Below are 17,258 nucleotides of genomic sequence, written 5' to 3' on the forward strand. Positions count from 1 at the left end.
GGAGATCTCCTTCCTTCTTAATTTTAAATTTCACATTTTTACTGTGAAAACATCATTAGCTACATAAAGTAATGTTAGAGAAAACATTGATTTTTCATTCCATGAAGTGATAGGTGCAGCTGTTTCATTAAAACACTTGTTTTATGAAACTCACAGTTTTTGTCTCTTCGGATGTTTAAAGCTTCATATTTACATGAATTCATATTCATAAAATTCATGTATATTAATTTCATATTATTATATAAATAATTTATTTCATATTTATCACCCTAAAACTTCTCTCCTCTCTTAAAGCTCTAGTACAGCAGTCTCTGACTCTTCTTCACATTCTGTCCTTCCATTTTCACCATGTTTGTCCCAACTGCAGCTTAAATGCACTCTCTTAAACCTACATCAGAAAAGGATGTACAGAAGAAAAGTCAGTCTACAGACAAGCGAGGAATTTACTCCTGTGTGGAAGGCTAGTCTGTTGGCAAAGGCTTCTAGAAATCTTAGAAAAGCTGGGTTAGCCCAGCAGAAAGCAGGAACTGCCTGAAGTCGGGGGGCAGAAGGGCCCTCACTGCAAGAGGGGAGCTGCCCCAGACCCAGCAGGGCTGCGCGAGGCTCTCCCCACCCCGGTACAAGCACGAGGGCCGCGTTGGCCACGGCTGCAGCGTGGAATCCTGATGCCTTGTGACACCGCTCTGTTGTCAGCATGTTCCTGTTCAGGGCACCGAGAAAAATACTTCAGCACAACACCTTTGAGCTCAGGAGGATTAACGAAACCTGCCAACCCTTAACAGGAAGATGTGAAGATACACCAAGATACTTGAAGAATGACAGTCTCACCACCTGCCTGCCTGCCAGGCAGGTGAAGAGGTGCTGCCACTGCCTCCCATATCAAGGCAGGCAGTGAGCTGCACCTTTAAGCTGCTCTGAACATCAGGAATGCACGAGCTTGAGCTAAGACACTGCAGCAGGCTGGGCTCAGATGGAGTCTAATTTCTCTTTTTAATTCCAGAGCTGAAAAGCCCCTAGAGCTGAACTGATATGCATGAAAGATGATGCATAGAATTGCCAGCAGGATTTTTTCTACATGTTGCCAAATGTATGTGACACAAAACTGTCATTAAGGGCTAGCTTATTACATTTTACAGGGCTACAAATCTCCTTGAATTAAACATTCATGAGTTTTGCTTGGAATACCGAATCCTGAGGTATTTTTAAAAAGAAAAAACAAAAACTATCCTTTTAAGCTACATATTCTAATATATAAATTATAGAATACTCATCATTAAATTCATGATAGTGTGTCTAGATTAAAATAGCAAGAACTATACTTGACATTCTCAGTTTCTCAAGAAAACATCCATACGATTATCCTCAAGGAAAGAGCCAATCCAACCAGTCAGACTCAGCATGTGCTGCACAGTCCAGCTGCTTCACCAGGAGCAACCTGATGTATTTGCAAAGGTAAAGCAAAGTGGAAAAAAAATAAGTGTGTTTTGAACAAATATTTGAGAATACATATTTTCCCTTGCTCTCAGATTAATACAGCCTTCATTTTGAAGAGAGCAATTTGGATAGTGAGAAGGGAAAATTCCTCCCGCAAGAAGAAACATTGCACCCTGGAGGAGAAAATGAGGGAGCCCTGCCCACTTTTTGTGGGAAGTTAATCCCTGCAGTTCTGCTTTGGGAACAAGCAAGTCAGTGGCTCTGGGTAAGTGCCAAGGATTTGAACTGAACAGCTACTTCTGGAGCACTACAAGGGGAAAAAAAGTGTAGGCTGTTTAAAAAAAAAAAAAAAGAAGAAGAAGAATAAAAAATCCCACACTCGAAGAACTTCAGTTACTCTAAAGATTAGTTGCTTCCCTTCGTAACAACAGATAGTGTCACATTCCACTTGGGATGACCTAGAAGTGGTGGTTCTGAAACGCGCGGAACTTTCTTGAAGACGTAACCAATTTGAGTATGCAACAACCCCCAAGTTTCAGCCACAGCAGAGGCTTCGCCCCTTGCACGGTGCGCAACCGCCCGGGCGCCCATGAGACAGGCGATCCCCACAGTCCAGCTGGCCCCGCAGCACTGGGCAGCGCTGCCTCCCGCACGCACACGCAACGCGCTGGGAACGTGCGTGGCGGTGCCGCTGCAACAGCTGCAGAGTTCCCAGTCTCAGGTGCCCTTTCCGAGAAAAATACTTCAGCACAACACCTTTGAGCTCAGGAGGATTGAGGAAAACTGCCAACCCTTAATAGGAAGATGTGAAGATACACCAAGATACTCGAAGAATGACAGTCTCCCCACCCGCCTGAAGTATTTTCCTTCTCAAATATTTCCTCTCCCTTCCTTATACCTAGTGTTAAAATAACTGTGCGACTGTGCTCTGAGAAGGGAAGTAGATGATCGATTGCAAAAAAAAAAAAAAGGACAATAACAAATTTAGCAGCTTTTAACAGCTTTTAGTTCTGTGAAGTAACAGGAGAACAGGCATAGAGATCAAGCGCAGCTTTTTCATAACCAAACCTATACCCAAAAAGTTAAAATACAAATTGTGCTTCTTAAGTAAAAGAACTGTCCCCAGAGTTGCCAACTCACTAATAACCATCAGCTGAAATGCTCAGTGTTGCAGTCATGTGACAATTCTGGGAGATTAAAGCACTTCAGGTGAAGCACCACTGTCCACTTCCTACACATTTACTTCTCGACCCTACTGGATACCAAAACACTGAAATAAAACTAAGCCAAAATACTAAGATTAAACAAAAATTTGAGTCGCATTAGACCGACCAATTCTCAGGCTACACGGAACAGCAGTTTGTTTGCACCCTCCAATTGTGAAATTCGCTATACCATCTTGGGGAGGAAAAAAGGAAGCTTTCAAGAAGGTACCAGCTCAAGTCTTGACACCAGAGAATAAGGTAGTCCAAGAAGAGAGCACAAAGGATCAAATTATTAACTCCCATTTACAACCAGGCAAAGGAAAGATGACTAAAAGAACTCTATGATACTAAAAACTGATGAGAGAGGGAGAGGATACTAAGAGAAAAACAGTCTACAGTTCAGCAGGAACCAAAGACAAGCAATTCTGTCTTAGAGGTGGCCAAAAAAGGACTGAATGGTGATGAATTCAAAAGAAACGTTCACGCGCACCATGATGCCGGCGCAGCAAGATGGCGGAAAATTCACCACGTCCCTCTTCCACGGCACCCTCTGTAGCGGTGAGGAGCCCCGCAGAGGTTCAGCGGCGATCCTGGGGCCGGCCTCCCTCTGCGCTAGCACCCGCAGGACGTGTCCACCCGTATCCAAACACGTGCAGTCCTGCAGGGGAGACCTGGACCTGCCTTCCGCAGTCAGGAATCTGCAGCACAGGAGACGAGCAAAAGTTGCCAGTAGGTTACCCCTGTGTTGCTCTATTTGTTGTTCCGGGGAAAACATCCTCTTTATGATTATAACTACCGAGTATTTCACATCTCAAAAGCTGTGTTCCTTTCATCCTGAAAAAAAAATTACTTTTTAAAAAAATTTTACTTCAGAGCCACTAACTGATTCTTGAACAATGAAATACCGCAGGACTTGATTTTAAATCCGCCTGTTCTCCATAATTCTGCTCCATTAGAAGGCAGACCTCATCACATAAAGCCATTAGCTACAGAGCCAAACATATTTTTTTCTCAAATCTGTACAACTCCACTTCACTAGCTGTGAATTTTTAAATTAACAAAAATAAATGCAAGCAGAGAACATTTATCCAGTTAAAAACTGAAATGGAAAGTTTAATTTAAAATGTTATAAAAACAACTTGCCTTTTAGATGCTAGAAGTTTTAACAACATCTTTTTCTTTCTTTTTTTCCTTTTTTTTTTGTTTTGCCAGTCAGCATTAATATTACTAATCAATAATTAATAGATGCTTGCCATGAGACACTGCAGAGTTTGTGAAGCAATGGAGTAACACGACCCAATCTGACAGAGGACAAAACCCCACTTCTTTCAAAGGGCCACCAAAATATGCAAGCGTCATGGAAACAGGAGCTCTTGCCATGGTAACCTCATCCCCAGGATGGCAGCGAACCACTCTTCGTTTCTGACATGCCCCAAGACAGGGTATTAGCCTAGTCCCAGTGTTCATTTTATAGTCTTTCCATAATATTCCATAAATCTGTTGGTCAGTAGGATTTAATAGAAAAAGCTACTGGTTCAAAAACACTACATTTCATTGACGCTGAACGCTGAAGTTGGCCGGCTGATTAACAGGAAACTGAAGGCAACACAAGGAGCAGCAACAATGGCTGGAGGTGCTTGGGTGTTCTGCATAAGCACACTGAAGAAAATGCAGTATCAAGCAGCACATTATTACAGTTAAGCAGACCTTGCTACCTGCCTTTATGCAGTATTTTAATGCCTTCTTTTTTTTTTAATCAACCAACCCAAGCAACCATCATTCTCAAACACAGCTGAAGCGCTCGACCAGCTAAATGCAGAGCAATTAGAGCTGAGTGAATGATTTTCAATGAATAATTTATTTCATAAATTACGTTCTGTTTGTGGGATATCTGTCAGCAGCTCATGATTCTCACAGAATTACTATCCAAATCTATTCTACAATTATGCCTGCAAGAATATATTTTTTAATTTGATCACCAATACAATACATTTTGTTTTTAGCCATTAACAGGTAGTCAGATAAATCACATGGTGTTATGTGTGCATGGAACTTGGAAAAGATGTGGCACTGATAATGTGTAAGAATCCCACATTTGTTAGTACTTTACCTAAGAAAAATATTGTATGTCTTGCATAAACATATGATGGATGCAAAAAGCTAATAATCCTGCAGAAATCTACTTGCTTTAAAAAGTGAATAAGTAGTCAAAAATACTCTATCCTATTTTTCTGATTCATGCACAAATTACGAAAAGTACACTCATGTTCTTTTTTGGTTAAAATATTCTAATATTTTAATATAAATGCAAAGTTTAAACCAAGTCAGCTAACAAGGATGAAAGCATCATGATTATATTACTTAAGCCTTTGAAAAGGAAAAAAACACTGATATCCTCCCATTCTCCTACATAGAGAAGGTTCAGTTTTGTTCATATATTTAACCAGTAGAAGGGAGAGGTCTGTTTTCTACAAGGAAATGGTACTAGGCTATATTTTATAGAGGGTTTTTCTCCCCTCAAAAATAAAACACACCCTCCCCAAACCCTATTAGTGCTCTAGGGGCAAAAAAACCCCATATATTATATTATAATTTACCAATAATTATATAAATAGCATATTTAATTTTGTCTACTTCATATATGGTTATTTGCCTAATAGAAAAATCTACATTGCTTAAAAATGTTATTTTTATATTTTGTAAATTACACAATCTATAATGCTGGTGCCTACTCTTCTTTCTTATTTGTCCTTAAAGCCAGAGGCATTTTAAAAAATAAATAAATAAGCTAAAGGAAAAAAGCTAAAGCAATCCAAATTCGCTTAGAAGCTAATTCAGCTGATCGTAAAACAGTTGCACAGGAATATGCTGCTTAAAAACTATCAGAATCTGAACTTCACCATTCTGTTCTTCAGCGGAACTTGATTTTCCCCATCTTCGTGATACCACAATATCCAGCAGAAATATTTTAAAATTTATTTAGATTAAAAAAAAAAAACAGCGCTTTACATTGTATATATCAAAACACAAGGAACAACCTTTAGATCACTGTTTTGCTAATCATATATCAACCCTTTTCCCTCTGTGCTGAGTTCAACCTATGGCCATCAGACCCTATGACAGAATTACGTTCACTAAACAATGAAGCATTTCCAGACTACACACACTATTTTGAATTATTTTTTAAATTTCTGTTGTTCCCATCTTTCATTACCAGTGGAACAAATCCTATTTTCCCTTAGCAATGGGAACATCAATTCACAACCTGACAAGTCCCCAAGACATGTATTTTAATTGCTCTCCTAAGTTGATAGTTCTCTCTAGAGAACCCTATGTTGTATAAAATACACGTTTTGTTTCAGTGGTTGGATGAATATAGAGATAGAAGATCTTGGGATTTCCCATGATCACTGTCTGGAAACAAACCACCTACTGTCTGTCACTTCAAACTTTCCTAAACTTCATGAGTGCACTAACTGGTTCTTGAAACATTTTGTTCCAAGCACACAGAACATCCACAATTCTGGAAACTGGGATATTTCCAGCTAAGACTTTTACTGATTTTTCACTTTTGAAATGAACTAGCAGATACTTCAGTTTCTCTGTCTTTGTGGACAGCTTCTAGAGCAACATGGTAAAGAAACGCTAATTTCAAAAGAATCTAGTGACAAGCACTAGGCGGAAGTAAGGTTTTACTTTACGATTATCTGCAGTAAATTACTGAAGCAGATCATCAAGTTTCACATCTCTGGCTTCATCAGCTGTGGCATGAAGTCCAGCACTGTGAAGTGTATATCCTGTATGCTACAGTCACCTCTAAATTACTCAGTTTGTGTATCAATGGAAGACAGTAGAATTTTCTTAAAAGCAATTTATGACTTTCATATGAAGGTCAAGACTTGCATTTCCAACTGTATGTTAACAGAGCTGGTCTACCATTTTGGTAGGCAAAGTCTGTGGAAGCTTTGGGGTAACTGTGATGAATGGAACATGGAATAAATTATGCCTGAAACAAAAGCTACCAGGAGCCAAAACAGGATCACACTACCAGAAGGTTCTGCCCTACCCTGTCAAAGCAGAACCTCATCAGCAGACACCATGAAGCCCTGCAGAGCACACCAGGCTCTGTACAGTACTGTAGCTAAGCAAGCATACTTATTTTTAAATGCTTTAATACCAAATATATAGTTCCCTTCACAGATTTATCTGATAATATGTCCTAACAAGAAAACTAAAATATGTTTTGGTAAATACAATAATCCAGTTACCTATTTTTGATACTGACCCTCCGTTTTCACATTGACCATCTCTAAGGACATTGACCCAGTAAATCCTTCAAATTATGGGTAACCGCTACCATTCCTGCTGTCCTTCGGAAAGGCACGCTGCCTTCCCAACTCCCAGGCGCCCGCCGCGTTCCCCTGGTGCGCTGGGCTGCTGCTTACACTAAAACAAGAGGATGACGACCTAGCTAAATATTCTTCCTTATCCTCATGCAAACTACAATGTTTTGCTTTACTTTCATTTACTATACCCTTTACTAATAAAACATATGAGCATTTTTGGAAGGAAGTTCATGGAGCCTTAAGAGGTCTACTGGTTCTCCTGGACATGCACTGGAGAAAGTCCTGGGAGAAAATAAACCCAGCAAGGTTGTTCTTCCAGACATTTTCCTAAATCTTTTTAGTTGGATAGAAGGAGTATGGATGAATCATACATGAGGCTATTCCAGTATCTTAAAAAGAGAGTGCTGATATACTTCCCACTGGATTTTCCAGTTTCCAAGTCATCCTTCCTGATCTGCCAAATCCTGCGTCCCAGAAGGGCTGCTGTAAGGTTCAGGATGACCAGGAACACTGCCAGGGAGACAGCTGTGCACATCCTGACCTGCAGCCCATGTTAGGACAAGGCAGGAGCCACCTTTTTACTGTCAGGTGACAATCCTGAGGATGGCTGGTGCACATTATGGCAACTGGAGGCAGCAGCTCCTCTCTAATGCCATTGGCAAGCAGTAGCTACAGGATGACCAAACTGCACCGTGGAAGTTTAAGCATCTTTTAGCTAACTGTCACATATGCAGTTCATTGCCTTATAAATCAGAGAGGTCCAGGTGGTGGTCATAAGCAAACACATTAGATAACCTGTCAAAGAGAACTAACACATTTCTTAAGTAACCAGACTGACGAGTGTTCAGACAAAGGACTGAGCTGAACAAGTTTGGGAAATAACATGGACAACAGTAGAAAGTTAAGCAAGGAGAACTTCTGAGGCATCACTTTTTCACTCTGTGCAGACGTAAAAGTCACTCACTTCCCTTGGCCATTTTTTGTCAAGCCGGGATGGTGGGAGAACCTGAGGTAACTGACACACCAAACATGTTTGGGGAGTTTGCACCCATAAGAAATGTCCTGAGGTGACAATTATCTCAACTTCTAAGACAATCAGTGCAAATAATAAGTTTACTATATATGAAAATGGTAACATCTTTGCTTAGGAGTCTGTCAATTTAATTAGGTGAAGACTATACTTATTAATGTGTATTTTGTTTCTTTCCTGCTTATTAATATAAAAAGATCATAAAGCAAATCACCTGGAGATAGCAAAAACAAACCTGAACTGGCACAAAAAATGACTTGCATGGTCACAGAAGAACACTCAGAGAAATACTCGGCATTGCTAGGACATTTTAGCCTGTTCATAAAGCGTATGAGAGGATGGTATATTGGAGATAGGCGCAGCAGTTTACGTGAAGAACTGCTAGAACATTGCCATGGAAATTGAACGCAACAGCTATTCATAGGCAGGAGAGAGCTGTGAAGCTGGGTGGCGTTTCAGGAGGCTGGCAGCAGTTTTCCTTCAAAGGAGGGTCCACCACATGCTCACACGACAACGGCAACCTGTGCGACGGGTAACAGATTTGGTCCAGGACAGCCTCTTAGAGAGGATGTAACTTCTAGCAATGAGATACTCATAAAAGGTTTAGGTAGTAGGTGTCAATACAAAGGCTGATGAAAATTCTTCCCCTTAGATCTCCTCTGCTGCAAAGTCTACAAAGAGCTAGGCAATCAAGGAACTATTAAAACATTGGAAAACTAAATCTAGAAAGTTGAAAAAAAAAAAACACGTTATTGATAAAAGCAAAAATTTGTTATGTACATGATGGTTCCTAGGAGTTTATCCATCATCTGTTGTACTGAGACTATCTGTAGCGAAAACCTGCTATTGCAATGGAAATATTTAACACTAAATGTTAAATGTTCAAATGTTTGCAATAGCTGACCTGGTTTATGCTTTAAAATTCACAGCAGAGCCCACCAAAGGTGTTCTCCGCTAGGAAAGGCATGCCAATTATATGGGGTTATTTATGAGAAACTGGCACTGTTTAATGAAACACAACATGACCTTTTGGAGCTACTGCACTCAGCAGTACCCTTCCGATGTATTTCGTTCGGTTTCAGTAATTGAGAGTTGAGGTAGCTTTAGCGATTTTGGATGAACTTTCTCAACGATGAAAAATGATAGTACTGCCTACTACACAATGGGACCAGTGCAAATAATTAACAGGCGATCAAGCATTTCAGACCACCATTCAGTCTGCCAAGGGGAAGGGAAGGCAGATATACTAGAAGTCTCATGCAATAATAAGTAATAAAAATCTGTTTATTATTCTCCTTCCAGTTTAAAGAGTAAACTTTTTCTTAGTGCTTAATACTAAGAGTCGTAAGTAATTCAACCTTCTTTAACATTTTTCTCACAAGAATGGAACTCAACAATTGTCCTCTTTCCTTCCCCCAGAAAATCCTACCCTACACAATGGGTTTTTATTCCTCAACCAAAATAACAGAACGGACTACGAGGCAGAAATCAGCCAGAGACAAAACAAAAACATCATAGAGATCAGGAGGCAAAAGGATGAAATAGAAGAGAATAAATCCTGATACAAGCTTTCCATAGCTACTTAAAAAGTGTCCATAGGCCTTCCTAAGTGATGGCCACCTAACCTGCTTTTCAGTTGCTCAAGGAATAAAATAATTTTCATCCCTTTTCCAAGCGAAGCAAAATAATAGCTCTAGCCAGCAAGGAAACCAGTTACGAAGAGACTGCTAGCACAGAAATTAGATAGCCCCAGCAGATACCTAGGGAAGGGATGATTTACAAGGCAGATAGCAAAAGTAATTTCACTGATGAGCGGGTACAGGTCAGCGAGCTGATTCTGCCATTCAGAGATAAGAGGCCATTTTTGAGATTTCAATTAAAAAACATACAGGTTGGCAAACTGCTAGTGTTAAAACAAACATACAAACTTGTTCATTGTCTGGAAGTGACCTTTTAGGAAAAAAAAATGATTCAAAGTTCTCAATCTTAGATGAGCATTTAGAATCTGTGAATAATGCATTAAGCTTTTACCTGCAAACTACTGGGCAGATTCACTCATGGTCTGGTCGCAATCAGAGGGGCACATACCCGTCCATGAAGTTTCCTGCTGGCCTGTTTTCACTCCTCCTAATTAGCACTTAGCTTCGGTCCCTGCTCTGCCAACCTGTTACATGCAGAGGGATCAGAAAGCTGATCAGATGGAATGGAGATGACTCAGCAGCATGGGAACGTTATCAGCAGTGTCTTACATGGGCAGGAGCTGATGGAGGGAGAAGCAGCATCAGGGAGAAAAGACATAAAAGGGAAACCAAAAAGAATGTGGAAATAGGCTACTGGACAGAGGAAACATGAAAAGGAAACAGAGGAAAGGAAAAGAGTGCAAAGGAAAGAAGAGAAACAATAATAAGAAAACATTGTCTTGTATTTGTCTCTCACCATGGAGCTGTTAGAGGATGGCAGGCATGACAGGGAATGCACAGGGGGCCCTATGAAGCACACATCACATCAAGTCACCTATAAAACATCCTGAGATCATAAACTAAGCAAAAATCTCCACTGCTTCCACTAAACATGCTCTTGCCATAATCTGTGAAAACATTTAGTGTTGGAAAAGGAGGAAGAAGGGAGGCCTTGGTTGCTGACATTTATGAAATTAAAGTACTTGCATGTCCCAAATGAATAATAATTAACAGATAACTGGTGAAGTAGTTAGGAATAATAACGCAGTTAACACTATCTTGCAAAATAAGCTAACCTGCACAGGCAGAACACAAACTTCTTGCTACTCACCACTGTGCCCATGGTCAGCACTCGCAGCACAAAACAACCCACGTTTCAGCAAAAGGAGCTTACGGTTCATAATACTAGATCAAAAGGAGATCGGAAGACCAACAGAAGAAACTAGACCCCATCCTACCTAGCTGAAACATTACATTTGGTAGCAAAGCTTTTCACAAATTCCTTTTGGTCAAAGTATCCTCATTTCTGCAAATTCAACCAACCCATGGGCACTACTGTGCTGAAGCTCTCGATATCCAAGAGGAGAGTGAGAAAAAGCCAACCTCAGGGCTTCGGCCGCAAGCACCATTCCTGTTCTCAGGCTTTCACATGCTCTATTTTCATTGTAAGACATGCTTAAACCAAACTTCTCTGCCCTTTACTCCCAGTACCGGGGCTGCCTGCAGTTAGTGGGGGTTCTACTCAGATGCGCGGGTCTGGATAACTGTATCTGATGAAGGCAGTAACATCTTTGAAAAAACTAAGAACACTTTCACCAAGCAGACTGAACACGCTCATCTTTCATTATATAATTAACTTACGTATTCTGCTTTAATGGCTAAACTTACTGAAATTGTTTTTCCCCTGCCTCAAGTTTTCCTCTGTGGAAATGGTAGTCTCCCATTCAACCTTCTCTGCTCTGACTTTCCCTTCCTTCTTCCTCAAAACACCCACGAGACTTTATGAACTCCCAAAATAAATTCCTTAAATATTCCCGCTTCTAAATGTCAGCATCATCTCTATCTCTTTATCTACCAGATCAAACATGTCAGTAAAAAGGGCTGAAGAAAATCCGTTTTCTTCTGGATATGCCACAGGTTTTTGCAGTCTGGCTTGCTGTCTTTTCCCTTGGGACAAAGTTTCCTGATGACCAAACTTCAGGCAGCCGCCCCATGCACCAATGGGTATCTGCCTCTGTGAAAATCACTTAATACCATCTCAGACAGGACTGCAGCTACAATGTGACCAGAAAAACTATTTCAGTTGGTATCTCAAGGGATCATTAGTGCGTTATCTCTGTTGCCCTTGCATTGGTGCCAATTATTCTAAGCTCTCTGCAATGCATAAAATAAAAAGCAGTGTCAGCGTATTCCTTCAATTTTTTTCCGGTTAAACAGGCTTATTATTTCCCAGTCCAATAGATCTATAATAACTTCTTTTCTCTAAATATATTTTTTATATTTTCCTCACCTCCAAAAACCATTGAGGAAACTCCATATTGCTTTATCTTTAACCACAGCTACAGTGAAACTGCATTTGATAAAACCTGAAATAACACTGAAAAGTGAACAATAAATTGGACTAAACAAATATAATCCATATTTTAAACAGAAAACTTCTATAAATATTTAAACAGAAAGAGATAGCTTTTATTGGGTTATAGATTTCCCAGTACACTAAATCAGTGAACACAAGTTCTAGAAACACAAAACATCATACATTAATTTGCTGCAACAACAGGATTAGAGAGACATTTAAGTAATTTCATTTCAAGTGGAAAAAGTAATTTCAAATTTAACTCTAGTTAATCTCAATAGTATAAACCTCTTCTGTTCAGAAAAGTGATCTTGGGAAACCTTTACAACCACCTTACATTTAAAAAATATTCTGTGACCACACCAGGATTTCCTAGGGAAACACCAATTTTCTTCATCCTTGTAGTTTTGCTTAGAATAGCTATAACATTAGAGGGAAGAAAAAAAAATCTACTACGTTATAGAAACAAAAGGACTAACTGATCATTCATTTTGTGGTTAGCTGATGTAGTAGTAATGAAGAACAAGGTTAAACTTATTTCCAGATGGCAGTGTCATCACCCTTGCCAAGATCTATAATATAGAAAGTAGACTAGAAAAAAACAGAAGTATTAAACTAAACACAGATGCTTTCAACAAGCCGCTATCAAGGCAGAATTCCTGGTCCAATTTAAACAACGACTCTTTGCTTTACAAGGTAAGAAAAAATGTGAACACTGATGATGTTTCAGTAACAACATGTAACTGCCTAGATTGCATTTGTTGTCTCAGAGGCAGTAATGACGTTAGCAGATTGGAAGAGCTGATGCTACAGCTTTGCTTTTACAAAGCCACTCTTGCTTCTTGCAAACCATCTCTTTATGCTCTTTTTTGATGGCTAAGAAGTCTGCCTGCAATTCTTCTGGGCATTTCCCCCCTCCCAGTCACACATTTACCACTGGTAAACAGGTTTCAAAGATATAGCATACTTTACTTTTGCTAAAACAGTATATATCACAAATTCTATTATAATTTTAGTGTGAAACATCCCGGAGGAAGAAAAATAAAGAAATTACCTGAGGGCTGAGCAGCGGCTGAAAGTGGCAAATAAAAAAATCCTTCCTGATTTAATAGCACATGATTACACATGTGGAAAAACAAAACAAAACCAAAACCAAAAACAAACAAACAAAAAAGAACCATGAGCTGATTCCTGGGAAATGTTACTTTGGTTCCACCCAAAGTCACACACACACAACACACACTGCAACTTGGATGAGAACTGGTTGAATTCAAATCCTTTGTGAAACCAGAAAAAATAGAATCACCTTTGAAAAGCAATCCCCACTGAAACAAAGATTGGGTCGGACATAAAAGACTGGAGGGAAGAAGGGCAGGAGGAGCAGAAATCTCATTTAAAAGAAAAAAAGAAATCTCATCTTATACTACTTACTCCTGTAGGTTGAAAAATCAGTCCGTCCACTTCATGACTAACTTCTCTAGCAAAGTTTCCTTCAAGAAGCTGTAGAACAAAAAGGAAAATACATGTTTTTTTTTTTCTTTTTGCATAGAGAAATAATTTGCTTACAAGATTCTAAAGCAGATTCTAAAGTACCACTGTAACTGCCCCCCGGCCAACAGTGTCGGTTCAGATACAATGTTAGAGCTTGGGAAATGTCAACGCAGAGAGTTTCACCAAACTACCAGGTCTTACAGAGAGCACATGAGGTTCAAAGAAGTTTTGTGAAAGCTACGCGCTCAAGGAAACACTTCAAGGAAAAGACGTCACCCAAAAAAAGAAGTGTTGAAAACCACTTCATGTATAGTTCAATTTAACTCAGTGAACCACCAACTTGATTTTAAGTATCGAACTCCATCATCAGGAAAGGATTAATTTTAAAAGCATGAAAAGAGGTGAGGATTAGCACTCCTATCTTACTACACGATGCATGACTCAGAGCAATGCAACATTTAATAAATCACAAAGCCTTGTGACCGACTATTTTAAAATAATAATACGTAACATTTTTTCTAAACCTGTAGATGCTTTCACACAATAATTCATCCTTTTGCTATAAAATGACTAAGTTTCTTTATATACACAATGATTAGAATATTTGCTTATTCTGTACAAACAGTTACAGCATTCGTTATTCAGGTTTTAGATGAAATTTAATTGAAAAGCACATTTTTGAGAGAATTCTTAAGGATATTGGATTCTAAGTCAAAAATAATCCATGGAGACACTCTTTTTCAGTACAGAGAGGTCTAATTCAGAATCTGATTCCCAGCATACTTCTGCATCTACATTATCATTTTGAAATCTGCATCTGATAGAGTAGGTCTTAAAAAACTAACAAAACATATAATCTTCAGAATCGTATGATTACATGGGAAAACTATGAAACCTTTAGATTTCACTGACTGTGTACTAAATGATTATACAAAACAGTGAAAAGAAAAACCCTCACTGTTCATCTTTGCTTCAGCAGAACAATGAGTACATTGAAAATCTCCTAAACAAAATATTCCAAAGAGTTGGTAAAAATCATCTAAACAGGCAAATCCTTCTGGGGATCCTTTCAAGATTTCTGAGTTGAGTAGTATTTCCAAAAAGTACAGGCCAGTGAAACTCTGCAATAAAAATACACTTAATACTTATAAAACTATATAGGAAATATTTTATTAAATGCATACTTTAAAAATCCTCCCTTCAAATACAAAAATACAGTAAAAAAAAATAAAAACTTCTAGTAAGTGGACACCAAGCTTACATATACATTTCTTGCTAGCCAGGCAAGTAAACAAAACACATTTTTACTTTATTTGACATTCTTAAGCAAATTTTGATTTAATATACAATCTTCTAATTCAGAGCTTGTGATACTTTCAGGAAAAGCATAAAATCATTACTGTGCACTGTTTTACCTGCAGCTCTCCATACTATATCTAAAAGTAGTTTTAGAAACTAGGCTTGAGTATTATTACAAGTTTACAAATGGAAGGAAAAAAAAAGCACCTCAGCCTCCTGCTCGGCATTCCCGCCTGGAAAACCTCCTGGGCCGCTCCTCGCAGCCTCCTGCTCGGCATTCCCGCCTGGAAAACCTCACAGGCCGCTCCTCGCAGCCTCCTGCTCAGCATTCCCACCTGGAAAACCTGGCAAACATGGCTCATGGCTTCCTGCTCGACTGGGAACGTGGCAAGCAGCCTTATAATCATCCTGGAGCCTGTTACTCACATTTTTTCCCCCCATTATTACTTTAAAATAAAATGGAATTGAAAATAATTGCTCCATCTAATAAGAGCCTTCCTCTGATGAAAAGAGTGATATAATCACATGAAACGAATGGAGCTGCGTGACAAGGAAAAGGATTTCTCCTCGCTCTTTAACCACTGTGATTAAGAGCAGCAATGTGACATCAAAAGCAGCTCTAATAGCAAAATCAGCTCCAGTGATTTGGGTTAAAACTGTGAATCGGTCAGCAGAATTTTCCACGGTGGAGCAGGGAACAGTGGCACTTCAGAGATCTCCTGATACTTCACACCAACCCAGTCACTTGGCTCCTCCAGCGGGAAGAGGAGGAAATTTCCATGCACGCAGATTCCACATGGTCCTAGTCCTCTTTCATTAAGCTTTCCATAATTCCAAGGCATCGCTCGCAATTATTACAAGCTTTCAGAAGTCATTTTATTCATTAAAATAAGCAAGTCTAGCAGGTACTACCCTTCTTATGAAAAAGAAAAAAAAACCACACACACAAAATACTGAGCTACACAAAACATCCATTAATGTCTTTCTGCTGGCTTTCCACAAAAAAAAAAGTCCAGCTTCTTTACACCCAACTGTTCCTGGTGTGCTTTTTTACCCAGATGGGCAGATATCCCCTAACAATTTCGTCTTTCTGATGCAAAGATGATAGCATTTATTGGCTTGTAAAATACTTGGAAATGCAGAAAATAAAAACCCACTTTCTATTACAAGGCTTTTCTTGCCCCCTTTTTTTCTCCTCAATTTCAGGACCGCTCCAGGCTTCATTCAGCTTTAAGCCAAGCTACAGCAGCTCTGCGTGCAGTAGCCCTCATGCCTTTTCATCTCCTGGTTCCTCATCAGCTACTTCTTCACTCCATAGTCAAACTTATTCGGAAGTTTTATGTATAAATAGTGCAGTTAACTGTCTGTCGACTAGAATTCAAGACCTTCAGACAGGTGCATACTGCTGTTCCCGCCTTCGTACAGGCAGCATTTAAGTCACCTGAAGTCCAGCTCGCTTTCAAAGCCACTCCTCAACATGAGACCACAGACCCTCAGGACTGCCAGGTTTTACAGGCACGCTTTCGCAAGTGGTATAGGCTCTGTACAGACCCTGCAGATTCTTTTCAAACATATACGGTTTTCAGAAAAATATTCATAAGTTACCACCACTAATTACCATCTTATTTAAAAGGAAATGATTATTTAGTGTCTGTCTTTGCCCTTCTCTAAAAGAGACGGCAGATTCTGATTTTAAAATAGGGTATTACTTCTGGTTTATTTTTCTATTAACTTGCCTTGCTAGCCAGTTTCTATGTTTTTCTACTTTCTTCTGTCTTTTTGTACATGACAACCTCCTCGATATCTCTCTCTTCAGCATACCTGTTACACCATGCCTCAATTTTACAAGTTCAATATAAAAATTACTTACTCTTATCATTGCTGCCCAAAGTATTTAAGGGGTCTCAGAAGAAACTAACCTCCAAACTGGGAGGCACAGATTTTTTTTTTAATGTACAGTGGTTAAGAGCATTTAAGAAAACTGATTAACAGTTTCAATTAATTTAATGCATGCCTGCTACTAGAGACTTAGCTAAGCCATGTCTGCTAACTTTATGATAAAAAATATCTTGACCTCTGCAAGCTCAAGTTTTTGATGAAGAAAATTCTGGATCACAGTTGAAGAACTGCGTAAAAAAAAAGCAGAATTTTGTTTTATATATATTTCCTATTTCCCTTTTTTTTTAAAAAAAAATTCTCTAATGTTTTCATGTGTGGCCTCCCTAATTTTAGCTTAAAAAAAAAAAGAGTTGATTAAAAAAAAAAACTTGACAACTATTTTGCTTAACAGTCAGGACAAAAATCATGTATTTCAGAAGTCAGTTTTGAATGACAGCAGAAATTCTACCAATAACACTGTGTATGTTAAGTTATAGCAACAAAAAAAAGGTGGCTCAAACTCATCACAAAACTTCCATC

The 17,258-nt window shown here is 39.1% G+C and overlaps 1 protein-coding gene across 2 annotated transcripts in view; it reads right to left on the reverse strand.

The window, feature by feature from the left end:
- RNGTT (RNA guanylyltransferase and 5'-phosphatase) overlaps positions 1-17,258 on the reverse strand; it is a 176,412-nt gene that overhangs the window by 70,501 nt on the left and 88,653 nt on the right. The window contains exon 12 of one of the 2 annotated variants that reach the window (XM_088519770.1): positions 13,482-13,550. The exons of the other annotated variant lie outside the window; for it this stretch is intronic. Coding sequence (XP_088375896.1) covers positions 13,482-13,550 — 69 coding nt within the window. The remainder of the gene's footprint in view (positions 1-13,481; positions 13,551-17,258) is intronic. 2 annotated transcript variants of the gene reach the window in all.

Source organism: Tinamus guttatus, unplaced genomic scaffold, assembly GCF_059628265.1.
Source record: "Tinamus guttatus ecotype Peru unplaced genomic scaffold, ASM5962826v1 Tinamus_guttatus_pri_ptg000070l, whole genome shotgun sequence".
NCBI classification, from domain to species: domain Eukaryota; kingdom Metazoa; phylum Chordata; class Aves; order Tinamiformes; family Tinamidae; genus Tinamus; species Tinamus guttatus.